General features: G+C 37.5%; 1 protein-coding gene across 1 annotated transcript in view; it reads left to right on the top strand.

Annotated features, from left to right (window-relative positions):
- Positions 1 to 6,257, top strand: part of FAR1 (fatty acyl-CoA reductase 1) — a 67,461-nt gene extending 61,204 nt beyond the window's left edge. Inside the window, exons 11-12 of the mRNA XM_066251008.1 lie at positions 1,800 to 1,927; positions 3,373 to 6,257. Coding sequence (XP_066107105.1) covers positions 1,800 to 1,927; positions 3,373 to 3,535 — 291 coding nt within the window. The 3' untranslated portion in view covers positions 3,536 to 6,257. The remainder of the gene's footprint in view (positions 1 to 1,799; positions 1,928 to 3,372) is intronic.
- Positions 6,258 to 14,445: the final 8,188 nt, after the last annotated feature.

A 14,445-nucleotide genomic window follows, 5' to 3' on the forward strand; every position in this document is an offset into this window, starting at 1 on the left:
GATTTTCTTAGTTTTTATTCTTCTGGAAACATCTTTACTTTTTCAGTGATACTGTGCTGGTGTAGAATTCTGTGTCAGCAGTTTTCTTTGAGCACTTGCAGGACATCTTTTCATAGTCTTTGGCTTCTCTTTGCTTCTTTTGAGAAGTCAACTGTCAGTTCCTTTGGATGTATTCTATATGGTATTTTTCCGACATCTTTAAAATTTTTCTCCTTGACTTTTAATGGTTTTATGCTTTATATGCCTAGATGTGTGGGAGTGCCTACAGTATATATGAGGTTTGAATCTGTGCCATGATATCTCATTATTTTTTGAAAATTTTCAGCCTGTCTTCTCAGAAACTGCTTCTGTTCCATTCTTTTTCACTGTTCTGTGGGAATCCACTTACAAATATGTATGACCTTCTTTAATGGTTTGTAAATTATGGTAGCTTTTTTTTTTTGTCTAGAACTCACTGTGTTCAAATCAGGGATAGTATATAATGAATAATCTTTTATCCAAATGTATTGAGGAGCACTGAGTAGGGAATGGCCTTCTTATTTTTTTTTATTTTTATTTTTTTCTGAAGCTGGAAACAGGGAGAGACAGTCAGACAGACTCCTGCATGCGCCCGACCGGGATCCACCCGGCACGCCCACCAGGGGGCGACGCTCTGCCCACCAGGGGGCGATGCTCTGCCCATCCTGGGTGTCGCCATGTTGCGACCCTCCTGGGTGTCGCCATGTTGCGACCAGAGCCACTCTAGCGCCTGGGGCAGAGGCCACAGAGCCATCCCCAGCGCCCGGGCCATCTTTGCTCCAATGGAGCCTTGGCTGCGGGAGGGGAAGAGAGAGACAGAGAGGAAGGCGTGGCGGAGGGGTGGAGAAGCAAATGGGTGCTTCTCCTTTGTGCCCTGGCCGGGAATCAAACCCGGGGCCTTCTTATTTTGTCATGGAATAGCATTTTTATAATGCTTTCTTTGTAGATTTGTCTACCCTTTTCATCAGATGGTCTAGTAACTCTTGTCTGAACTCTTAAGCCAGCTTTCATAACATTTCTCTTTTGTGTGTGTGTGTGTGTGTGTGTGTGTGATAGAGACAGAGATAGGGACAGATAGGGACAGACAGACAGGAGGGAAGAGAGATGAGAAGCATCAGTTCTTTGTTGTGGCACCTTAGTAGTTCATTGATTGCTTTCTCATATGTGCCTTGACCAGGGGGCTACAGCAGAGAGAGTGACCCCTTGCTCAAGCCAGCAAGCTTGGGCTCAAGCTGGTGAGCCTTGCTCAAACCAGATGAGCCCGCGCTCAAGCTGGTGACCTCGAGGTTTTGAACCTGAGTCCTCTGCGTCCCAGTCCGATGCTCTATCCACTGCACCACTGCCTGGTCATGCATAACATTATTTCTCTTGATGTCAATACTGTTCTCTAGGAAAATTAATCTAGATAGTATGCAGGATGTTTAAGAAGAGAAGGAACTGTAGATACAAACTGGAAGTAAATGCATTAATATATATAAAGTGAGTTATACATAGTTCTAGACAGATAATGGGATTTTGTCTTTTTGTTTGTGGGTTTTTTTGGAAGGTGCAGGCTTCTTTCGCCTAACGCTTCATATACTCTATAAATGCTAACATGAATTTTCAAAGTATCTTCTAAATGTTTCTGTGTTTAATGGAAGATATAGAACAGACATAAGAACATTTTTGTAAATAGCAGTAAGATTTTAAAAGTTAATATGGTAAACATTTTATAATTATGTCATTTGGAAAAAGTATGAATTTTTGACCAGTGTGAAAAAACAATTTTTTTGTTTATGTAGACCTTTAATATTGATGTGCGGCAGTTATATTGGGCAGAGTACATAGAGAACTACTGCATGGGAACTAAGAAATATGTTTTGAATGAAGAAATGTCTGGCCTCCCTGCAGCTAGAAAACATCTGAACAAGTAAGTTTTAGATGGATTTGACTTTGTCATTACTTCCTTAGAAATATTACAGTTTTATTTGGTAAGCTGGTATATTGAATGAAAGATAGTACTAACAATCTATCACACTTAGGAAAAGTGCTTACCTTTGGACTGAAATTTTGATAGTATTGATTTAGCCTAATGTTGAAACTTAATATCTTCATCAGTTTATATTCTTCCTTAGCATTATATGCAGATATAATTTAGTTTTAAAAATCACTACTTATTTACTGTTATTTTTTACCCTACTTTGATATATCTTTGGAAGAAGAACAGATATAACATGGCATTTAATGGAATTTTTTCTTTGTTTATAAAAGTTGTAATTATTCCTCTTACTCTCTTATGAAAGTAATACATACAGATTGTTTAGAAAAAACACACAGAAAATAGAAGAGGAAAATTCACTGTTAATCTGTCATTCAGAAATGTAGTTAAAATTTAATAGTAATCTATTTTATTTATAGTTTGTTAATACAATTTTTATAACAGTTTCAAGACTACCATATTCTTCCCATGCCTCCAACTATAAGAGGCTTTGTAGGGCAGTTAGTTGTATAGATGAGGAACGGAACGCAGGTTTAGGGAAGTTGTATTTGCCTAGGTTGTATTGTAGTAAGTGGTGAAACAAACCAGAACAGTGACCTTATGACATGTAATTCAAAGCTCTTTTGTCTACACCAAGTGTTGATGTATTGTAATCCTATTTTACATTGCTTGAAATTAATGGACTTTAACCTTACTGCATACCTAAAGGTTTGTATTTCTTTTTAACATCATTAAAAATATATGAAGTGTTTTGAAACATGAGATATAAAGTACATATTACTTTGAAAATGAGGGGGTCCTCCTGTCTAGGGCTAGTGCCATGTTTCATTTATGAATGAGTTTTTGTCCAGTTCATCTTTGATCATGTGATTATCAGCTGTAATGGAAGGAGTAAGTTCTCTTGTCTGACAACTTGTAAGCAGCTAAAGATGTCACAAAAATGCTTATTTTGTTTGTAGGATGATGGATGTAATGAACAAACAAGTTTAGATTAGTCATGAAGGAAAAAGCTCCAAACATGTAAATAAATGACTTGTCTGTTTTACCTAGAGTGTACTTGCTACCTGGCACACTGCTTGGCACACAAAAGGATGCTCAGTATTTGCTGAATGAATAAATTTGCATCCCAAATACACTGTTATCAAAAACCTTTTAGTGTTCATTGTTAAGAGAGGTAATGCACTGTGTGATGGACTGCAGTCCAGAGTATGCACAGTCAGGTTTGACTTCTGCTAGCTTTCTAACTGAAGGACTTTTAGTTTTAAAATAAATTAATACGAATTTGAACTTTATGTTAAAAATTGAGTATTAATTATGTGCCATCTAACAATATTATAGAAAATACTTGGCTAATATGTCTCTTGGTTTGCTTTTAGGTTGAGGAACATACGTTACGGTTTCAATACTGTCCTTGTGATCCTGATCTGGCGCATTTTTATTGCAAGATCACAAATGGCAAGAAACATCTGGTACTTTGTGGTTAGTCTGTGTTACAAGTTTCTGTCATACTTCCGAGCATCCAGCACTATGAGATACTGAAGACAAGAATTTAGCATTAGAACATCTATGCATATATGGTGGTCTAAATGCACAAAATATAAAATGTACTTAAGTCATCTCACCTTTTGTCAAGACATTAAATCATCTTAGATCGGAGTGTGGAGTAAATTATGGTACATTTTATGTAACATTTTAATGTTTATACTCATAAAAATCTAGTTAACACACTGTGGTATGCCAGCTCAAATCTGCAATAGCCACCAAAACCATAACTTAATATTTTGATCCCTTGGGAAAAGGGTGGGATGAGGGTCGGAATGGGGATCTGGGAACACTGACCAGTATAACTGTGCGATTCTGGAACATAATTAATTGAAATATGCCTTAACATATAGTGAATTTCTAATTTTAATTTTTAGTGCAATGGAAAGCATTTATTTGGACAGGAATACTAGCTAAGTTAGTAATATTTGATTCTTGATTTTATTTTCATCAGTTGAAGTTTTATTAAAATTATTTTTATGTCATCCTGTGAGTTATTGAGTGGTCTCAGACATGAAAGACATGTTCTCACTGTTTTTTCTCTGATTAGAGGTCTGATGCATATCATTTTTCTATAAGCAATCAGTTGCTTTCCTAATCAGAAGGCTATACATTATTTCTAAAGATCCTACTAGATCTAAATGGGTTTGAAAATCCATATCAACATATGCTATGTATTTTTTGAAGGAAAATTAAAATGAATTAAAGACTATTAGCATAAAAAATAAGAACGCATTTTTATTTTTTTTTGTCCATATTATGACCAAATAGAAGCCAGTTTTGTGAGATGTTTTTCTTGTTTTGAAGCTGGAAGATTTCTTGAGACTTCAGCAAATTGGGGTGAGGGTTTGGGAAGGGATTCACCATACTATTGCTCTCCTCCCTTTATAAATTTTACTAATAAGACTTTAAAAAGGCTTATACTGTCTTTCCAGTGAAACTTGAAAGTGCATTATTATGGAAGAATGTATTTGCAGGTAGACATAACGTGTTGTCACATGTGTGTAAACACATACTAACTTTTGACCTTGAGAGCTGAATTCCTTCAAGAAAAATAAAGTAATGCATAAAATAATGTGTATAAAATTAAATAAAGGACTTTATTTACGTACCACATAAAGTAGCAAACTGTTGAATGAGTTTGAAGATATCATTTATTTTTTCTGCATGTGGTTTTAGCTTTAGAAAGAAATGCATTATAGAAACAAGTAATAGCAAGAAAATTAATGTATATTTTAATGATACATTATAATTCCCTTTAAACCTCAATGGTAGTTAACTCTCTTTACTGTTTTAACATATATTTGGTTTAACAGATTGATCAGCATAACGTTTTTATTTAGCTGATCAAGTTGTACTATTTTTAAATCATCAACAGTATATCTTGAGTATGTTTAATGAAGTCAGTTCACAATACAAAAAGTTGCATAGAACTTTACATCTTAATTTTCTTTATCAATTTAACAACAATGTATAAGAAGTTTATTTTGTTATTGTGAAAAAACTAAATGTAAAGGAAATCACCTTCTTCCATGCGGGTGTGTACTCTTGAAAAGGAAAAATGCTTCCATGTTGAAGCCAGATTTTCTGTAGTAAAACTTTTAAACATTATTTTAAAAGAAGTATGTATATAAATATAAATATATATATTCTTTAGAATGATATTAATGTCTTTGGTCTGGGACCATACCTTGCATAAGGTGTGAGAGACCATGACAGTGTCTAAAGATGGAATAAGTGATGATGCCTTTTATTTAAAGTGGCCCACGTAGTTAACTATAGCTGTCTGTGCATCAAGTGTTCCAGCTCTCCAAATACGTTTCCACAGTGTGTTGAAAACATGCTCACATTTGTATAATTTTTATACTTCTGCCAAATATATTGAGACTCAGATGAATTGTCTTTGTATCTTGAAAAAGAATCAGGTAGCACTTCTACAGATATGTAAGATACATATGGGGTATATGTCTTTTGAACTGTGTCTTTGTTCTTATAATCTCACTTAAAGAAATGCTGTCTGGGATTGTGCTGAGGCCACTGCATTAAATTTGTATGTTTGTTTAACAGAATTCTGTTGTCAAAAGAAAGCTGATGAATAAATTGGCATGTCATTCCAGAACTTAAAGTTCTAAAATTAGTTTAAAGCGCACATAGATTGTTAATTCCCACTAACTAGACTTTGTGCTTAACCTGATATTAAAGATTTTGGTAATCATTACTAGAATGTTATTTGCTAGAAATGGATTTTAGTTTTTTGATTATATTTTCTATACAAACTCAGTTTTTAACAGGATAGCCTATTTAAATTAAATACATTTCATATTTCATTTAACTCACTGGATAAAATTGTATTGCGAAACATTTGCTTTCCCCCACCATTCACTCTTGAGTCTTATAATTCTGTCATATGCATTTGTCTATTGTGACTGTATTTAAATTTGACTTGGCAGTACTAATACGTCCTAAAACTCAACACAGAAGCATGGCAATATGTTCTTTGACTTAAGGATGGTATAAAATAAACATTCTTTGATCTATGTAATAAAGCTTGGACGCAGGGAGGAAAATATCTTATTTCTTCCCTTGTGTTGGTAGAAACTGGTTCAGGTTTTTTGCTTTTTGTTTTAAATGTAAATTAATAATCTTATATAAGAAGTAAATAGAAACATTATTGGGTGCCTTTGTTTGTAAACCAAAAAGTAATAAATGAATCCCTATATTTCTATTATAGTATTTATTTCATTTTTACAATAATTATCCTGAAAATTACTGGTGAGCTAATGTGGTCTCATTTATACTTACTTCTTTTCAGGCATACTCATTAATTACTTCTTGTATCCTAATTTTACTTAATCTCAAGTTTCTTTAACAGCATTTTAAGGGATGCAGATAGGATAAATAGTCTTTGCTTAAGTATCACTTTTTAGGGATTTGCTGAGATGAGATGGTTTTTGTGTCTTCTTAAAACAGTATGAGGAGATCGCCGGGGTGTGATTAGGCTCCAGCTACTCTCCTCCACACTGAATATCATTTTAAGTTGTAGGTGCATGTATAGTAATTAATCTATTGAGTAAGTGTAGGGATCTCTCAGTAGTAACAGAGTGTGACTGTATATAGAAGGAGAAAGCATCAGGCTGGGTTCGGTTGAGTGTAAATGGCTGCGCATCTTCTTCTGGGCTGACTCCAAGCCCTTATAGCCATTAACAGGGACTTGCTCTTGGAAAAAACTCTTAACTTTTTGCATGAGAAATGTGTGCTGCATAACTTGTAGAAAATAGCCTGACCAGGCGGTGGCGCAGTGGATAGAGTGTTGGACTGGGATGCCGAGGACCTAGGTTCGAGACCATGAGGTTGCCAGCTTGAGCGCGGGCTCATCTGGCTTGAGCAAAATAAAAAATGCTCACCAGCTTGGACCCAAGGTTTCTGGCTCAAGCAAGGGGTTACTCGGTCTGCTGAGAGCCCGCAGTCAAGGCACATATGAGAAAGCAATCAATGAACAACTAAGGTGTCGCAATGAAAAACTGATGATTGATGCTTCTCATCTCTCTCCGTTCCTGTCTGTCCCTATCTATCCCTCTCTCTGACTCTCTCTCTCTGTCCCTGTAAAGAAAAAATAACTTGTAGAAAAGAGTTAATTAAATTAATAGTCTGAGAAGTATGAAATATTTACTTATTGATTAAATATTTTTATCTAGTCTTAGAATGAAATTTTTTAACACATCTCTGCTACTCATTTAAATTTATGTTTTGACAGAGGTAGAGAGAGGGACAGAGAAAAAAGGAGAGAGATAAGCATCAATCATTATTTCTTCGTTGCAGCACCTTAGCTGTTCATTGACTGCTTTCTCACATGTGCCTTGACGGTGTGGGGGGGGGGGCAGTGGGCTCCAGCAGAGCGAGTGACCCCTTGCTCAAGCCAGCGACCATGGGGTCACATCTCTGATTCCACACTCAAGCCAGCGACCTCATGCTGAAGCTGGATGAGCCTGTGCTCAAGTCGGCACCTCCGTGTCTCAGACCTGGGTACTTGACGTCCTGTCCAACACTCTGTACACTGTGCCACCCCCTGGTCAGGCTCTCCGCTACTCTTAAGATTCCTAAACAAAAATCATCTTTGTCAATTGAGCATAGTTGTGCAAAATTATTAAGTAATTCCTTTGACCTTCCTTAATTAAAGAACAGTTAAGTTTGATGTCCTCCTTTGCAAGCTGATGGCTCTCAAATACATTTATATAGAGACATAAGTGAGTATCTTTACTGTAGTCTTGAAATCAAATGGTATAAGGCTATAAATATCTCCCTATATTTTTATCACAGATCACAGACAATACCTTTAATTTTATACAAGAGAAGAGAGGGGTAAAGATGTTTTCCTTCTCTTCCCCTTCCCAATCTCCCCCCACCCCCATAAATCTGTGGAGAGCTTCTCTTCAATTTTTGTGAACAAGGTGTAAGTAGAAAAGGGTTAGGTTTAAACCATATAAAAATACTGATATTTGCTTGTCTTTGACCTATGTGGACAATTTCATATGACTCAACATAATATTAGAGCTGCTTTTTTGGTTTTAATTTTGAACAAACACCTAAACCTAAACATACAGATGAGTGTAGTTTTATTTAAAGTAGTTGTTCTGGGAGAGTGTATATTCATTTCATCAGTACTTCATCATTGGACATTTAATACCTAATTTTCTGCCTTATGTTACATCTTTTACAGATTACTGTCTTTTCTCCCCACTTGGTTGTTAGTCTCTTGAGAGGAGAATCAGCCTGGTACCTTGTACTTTGCAGAAATAACACTGTTGAACATTTGTTTTACTGTGTGCCAGGCACTAAGCATTTTGTATATATTGACTCATTTATGCCTTACAGCCCTTTGAGGAGGGCTCTTCCATCACCCATGTTTTATAAGTTGGTAACTGGCAAATGACATAACTGAACTGCATGTCACTCCTAGTGGCAGAGTAAAGATTTGGACTCCAAAGCTTACTATATTTGTCCACCATACTAGACTGCTTTTCACTTAAGGACACAAATATTTTTGAACTATTCACAGTTCTCTGACATGCTGTTGTGCTAAAATATCTTTATTTGGCTCCTTCATTTCTAAAATCCAGCTTCTATTCAACAAATACTGAGTACCTATTACAGGTTAGGCACTGTGTTTTATATACCATCGTCTGTTTATTTGTCTGTATTACTTCCCATACTATGCTTCTCAGTGGTCCAGGCCTCAGTATGAAACTGCCTACTTGCTAGGATTTTATGACTTAACAATGGTAAAGAAACATAATTCTAATAAAAACTAAAAGAACAAAATACTAAAAGCAGAGAGGAGTGATTTACTGGTGAGTGGTGAGTGTTCAGGGAAGGACGCATACAAACATGACGTTTAGTTGTGGTTTTAAGTCTGATTGGGAGAAATGATGGGGTAGGGAATTGTTCCGGGCACAGAGCTTGTGTAAAGGCTGAGAAGTGGGGGGAGCAGTGAGCAAGGAATTTTTTGCTACTGAAAGCTAAAATGATTAAGGGAAGATGAGGAGGCTCAGGGGGCATTTGGACTTTTGGATGCTCAAAATGTACTGTAGGCTGTGGACTGGCTTGTCAGAAACTCAAAATATCCCCAATTCCTATTAAATATGAGTAGATTTTGACCTTTAAATGAGCTGATCTTTTATATATTTTTTCTAAATGAAGTGAATTTTTTTTATTTTTTATAATAAATTTTTATTAATGGTAATGGGATGACATTAATAAATCAGGGTACATATATTCAAAGAAAACATGTCTAGGTTATTTTGTCATTAAATTATGTTGCAAACCCCTCGCCCAAAGTCAGATTGTCCTCCGTCACCCTCTATCTAGTTCTCTGTGCCCCTCCCCCTCCCCCTAACTCTCTCCCTCCCTCCCTCCCATGTCCTCCCTCCCCCCCACCCTTGGTAACCACCACACTCTTGTCCATGTCTCTTAGTCTCATTTTTATGTTCCACCAATATATGGAATCATGTAGTTCTTGTTTTTTTCTGATTTACTTATTTCACTCCTTATAATGTTATCAAGATCCCACCATATTGCTGTAAATGATCTGATGTCATCATTTCTTATGGCTGAGTAGTATTCCATAGTGTATATGTGCCACATCTTCTTTATCCAGTCTTCTATTGAAGGGCTTTTTGGTTGTTTCCATGTCTTGGCCACTGTGAACAGTGCTGCAATGAACATGGGGCTACATGTGTCTTCACGTATCAATGTTTCTGAGGTTTTGGGGTATATACCCAGTAGAGGGATTGCTGGGTCATAAGGTAGTTCTATTTGCAGTTTTTTGAGGAACCACCATACTTTCCTCCATAATGGTTGTACTACTTTACAGTCCCACCAACAGTGAATGAGGGTTCCTTTTTCTCCACAGCCTCTCCAACATTTGCTATTACCCGTCTTGTTGATAATAGCTAATCTAACAGGAGTGAGGTGGTATCTCATTGTAGTTTTGATTTGCATTTCTCTAATAACTAATGAAGCTGGCATCTTTTCATATATCTGTTGGCCATTTGTATCTCTTCCTGGGAGAAGTGTCTGTTCATGTCCTCTTCCCATTTTTTAATTGGATTGTTTGTTTGTTTGTTGTTGAGTTTTATGAGTTCTTTGTAAATTTTGGATATTAAGCCCTTATCTGAGCTGTCGTTTGAAAATATCAGTTCCCATATAGTTGGCTGTCTGTTTATTTTGATATCAGTTTCTCTTGCTGAGCAAAAACTTTTAATTCTGATGTAGTCCCATTCATTTATCTTTGCCTTCACTTCTCTTGCCATTGGAGTCAAGTTCATAAAATGTTCTTTAAAACCCAGGTCCATGATTTTAGTACCTATGTCTTCTTCTATATACTTTATTGTTTCAGGTCTTATATTTAGGTCTTTGATCCATTTTGAATTAATTTTAGTACACGGGGACAGGCTGTAGTCGAGTTTCTAAATGAAATGAATTTAAGAAAAAAAAAGTCTACTGATATACATTGATGTGTATAAGTAATGTTGAATATATCTCTTGATTGGCTTTTCTTTTTATGCAAAATAATTCAGCAAATACAAGTTGCCATCAGAGAAGGAATACTGGGGGGTTGGGAGCCTACCCTGAGACATAAATAAATAACAGTAAGAAAGTAGTTGGGAAGGATTTGTCAAGCATTATGCTTATTCTTACGTAAATTGGATGAGTTCTTGGATGAGCTCACATTCTTTGTAGTCTTGCTAGAGCTTTCAAAGAACTAGGTCATAAATCAAAGTACAAACTGAAAATCCCATTTCTTCCTGGATGATGCATATCCCTTGGTGACCTACAAACCCAAGTTCACTTCTGCTGACCCCCAAATCAGGGGCTCCCTGTGATCAAAATTATTAAGAGTAATTTTTTAAAACAGAGGTTCCCAGGACCCATTACCCAGAGTTTCTCATTAGCTAGGTTTAATGAGAAGTCTAGAGATCAGAATTTTAAAAAATCTCTTCCAAGTGATTCTACTAATGGTCAAGGTCTGCTTTTCTTCCCCAAGCCAGGGGATTGCAGCAGAATCACCTGAGGAGTTCCATACATACAGAAGTGCCTGGGTCGCAGCCTGCACTGCAGCCTTTTAAGGTCAGAGATCTGGGGTGGGGACCAGGCACATGTATTTATAACGAGCCTTATGGGTTGTTATAAAAACTGGGGCAGTTCAAGAACTGCCCAATCCTTTCCAAGAAGTTTCTTGCCAGTCTTGCAGAAAACATTCTGCAATTTTTACCTAATAAGATAAAAGCGGATGACAGAAATGTGCAGAATTGTGATTCGTTAGCAGTTTTCAGCAAATTCCACTGCCATTTCAGTCCAAGCATATTCTGATGGTTTTGCAAATGAGTGTTCCATACCTGCATCTGTAACATACTGTTCTATGGTAACTGTAGAGCACAAGTAACTGGTCGCTTCTAAAATTTAACTACTATTTTAACAGAACTGTCATAAGGACAGAGAAGCAGAATTGTACAGTGGAAAGAACATTAGTTTTGCTATGAGACTAGCTCTGAATCTACCGCCAATTAACCAGCTCTGTGACCCTGAATGAGTCAGTTAACCTCTCAGCCCCAGATTCCACATCTACAAAATGCCTACCTCAGAGGGTGGTTTTAAGGATTAAATGATACAATGAATATAAAGAGTGTGGAACATAATGACATAGAAACTATACTGGTAAAATCACCAAAAAGTCCCGAACCATGGAATGAATTATGTTAGAATTATAATATGACTCAATTTATATTCTCCAATTTTGTACTATGATTTTCCCATTTCTTATATTTCTATTAAATTTTTATCATTAAATACAAATTCTGAACATTTTGAATAAAAATATTTAAAAATCAGTTCTCTTTTTCCCCTTGCAATGTTAATATTTACCACTTTGAGCACCTGTCTCCCCTGTGGCTTTCCTGCTCACTGGAATAGAATGAGGGTTCTTTGAAACTTCCCCACCCAAGAACAAAATTCCCCCTTTATTTCACTCATGGGAAGAATTCTTTAAAGATGGTCAGTTTTCAAGTCATCTCCTATATTTTTTTCTTTTTTAGCTACACCTTGAGGACAACACATTCTCTTTCTCTTCCCCTAGGATCTGTGTATACTCAGCCGGCTGTTAAGCACTGGTTTGTCTAGCTGGGGTTGAGAGATTTATAGCACTGGATCTGGGCCCCATTTGTGTTCCAGGAACATTTTGGAAGTTTCTTTCCTCTTGTGTTTAAAAGAGATAAACAAAACAAAACTCAGTCTTTCTAATTATATAACTTGGCTCCTGGAGCATTTCACATTCCATTAGCCCCGTAGTTGTCAACCATAACAAATGGTAGGCACCAGGATGACCAGTGACCTGCAAATAGTAAGAGCTTTAAACTGTCCAGAAACAAACTCCCATTTAACTGAAATGGAAGAGAAACCATTCCAGGCTCACATGTAATATATTTAAAATCTTCCTATTTGGCCTGACCTGTGGTTGTACAGCAGATAAAGTGTCAATCTGGAGCATGAGGTCGTGGGTTTGAAACCCTGGGCTTGCCTGGTCAAAGCACATACGACCAAGCAGTGAACAACTAAAGAGAAGCAGCTGTGAGTTGGTACTTCTTGCTTCCCAGCACTCCTTTCTCTAAAATCAATAAATAAAATCTTTAAAATCTTCCTATTTGAATAAAGCTTCTTCAATCAAAAATCTTCAGAAGATGGTATAGGGACAAAAGTAATAGTAGACTTGGGTTGGGGTGGGGAACGCTTGAGAGAATATACAGATGTATTATAGAATTGTACTCCTATGTAAGTTTATTAACCAATGTCACCCCAATAAATCCAATTAAAAATCTTCAGAAGAGTTTCACAGCTAGAAGCTGCAGAGTTGTACAGGTGTATGGAATTGTTAACTCAGGGTTTTGTTTTTAAGAGGAAGGGGGAGAAAGAGCCATCAATGTGTGTTCCACTTTGTTGTGCCATTGATTGCTTCTTGCATGTGCCCTGACTAGGGTTTGAACTGGTGACCTTGGGGATCCACCCTTGGGAACAGCCAGCGATCCCGATATTGAGCTGGTGACTTGGGCTCTGGGACTATGTTCTACATGGGGAAAATCACAGGTTCTTAGCTCCTGATCTGGGTCTGCTGCTGCTTCAGGCATTCCATACAGCTTCCTCACCCTTATTTTCAAAGGAGAATGTACAATGTTTCCATATTCAGTTGCCAGTTTCTTTTCTAGGTTTAAATTATTTTTTTCCATTGCAGTTTAAGCCAATATGTTCACAAAATAAATCTTTGTACGTTTTTTCCTTGGCTATAACCTGACAGTTTCACTTGAGTTTCTGAGCCCTCACTTAGCAGGTGTCCCCTTTCCCCTCGGAAGAAGGTTCTGGTGCTGAATGTGCTTTTGCCCCTGCAGACCCACTCCCCACTTCTCCACATGGCTCATTGCCACAGCAAGCTGACTTCGTGCATCACACATTTGGTTTCATTGCCCTCTGGCTTCTAGGAGGGTTCAGCCAATGAGACACTGGTAGGAGCCGAAGATAGGGGATGAGCACCGGAGCATGTATTTCTCATCACTTCTGGGCTCTGCTTTGTTGAGGGTTGTGCTCCTCAGCCACGTACCACTGCTGCTGTAGGTGGCTGCCCTCTGCAGGCTCCACATTTCGGAGTCCCTGTAATCTGCCCTCGCCCGCAGACCTCCGCTGTTGCCTGTGCCTGGGCTTCACCCTCCATTGTCAGCTGCCTCCGTCCTCCTGCTCGTGCTTTTGTAGTCCCTTCCTGGAACCCTCACTTTCCTTAGTGTGCTGTTTCACATCTGGACCTGGATACAGCTTCTTGTCTATAGCTGGCAGTGCCAGGATCTTCCACGTGGGACTCCAGGTGTGGTGGGGAAAGCCTGTGGCTGGTCCTGCCTTTTCACATGTGTCGCCGAGGAGCAGAAGACTTAAATTCACAGACTTGTTCAGCCCACCAACATCTAGAAAGCAAATTCTTTTCCCAAAACACTCTACTCATTCCTACCTAGTCTGTCTTACTCTATTTGTACATCCCACTCCCAAACACAGACACACACATGTGATTCTTTTGTATATCAGACAATGGAATACAGTTGTAGTATTTTAGTATAGTGCATCCATCCCCTAAGGCCAACTCACTCTGAAAGACAATGTTCAAAACTGGAATTATCTCGTATACCTGCACCCCCTTTTTTTACCTCCCCCAATTTTCTTTCTGTGTCCTGTCAGAAAAGACCCATCATCCACCCAGGTAAGCTAGAAACAAATCATCCTGACCCTTATACTAAATATTGCCTTAGTAACCAAGTGACTTTTATTCTATTATCTTAACACTGGGGACATGCTAACTAATATCTTCATTGCTACTA

This window comes from Saccopteryx bilineata, chromosome 1 (genome assembly GCF_036850765.1).
Source record: "Saccopteryx bilineata isolate mSacBil1 chromosome 1, mSacBil1_pri_phased_curated, whole genome shotgun sequence".
Lineage (NCBI taxonomy): Eukaryota > Metazoa > Chordata > Mammalia > Chiroptera > Emballonuridae > Saccopteryx > Saccopteryx bilineata.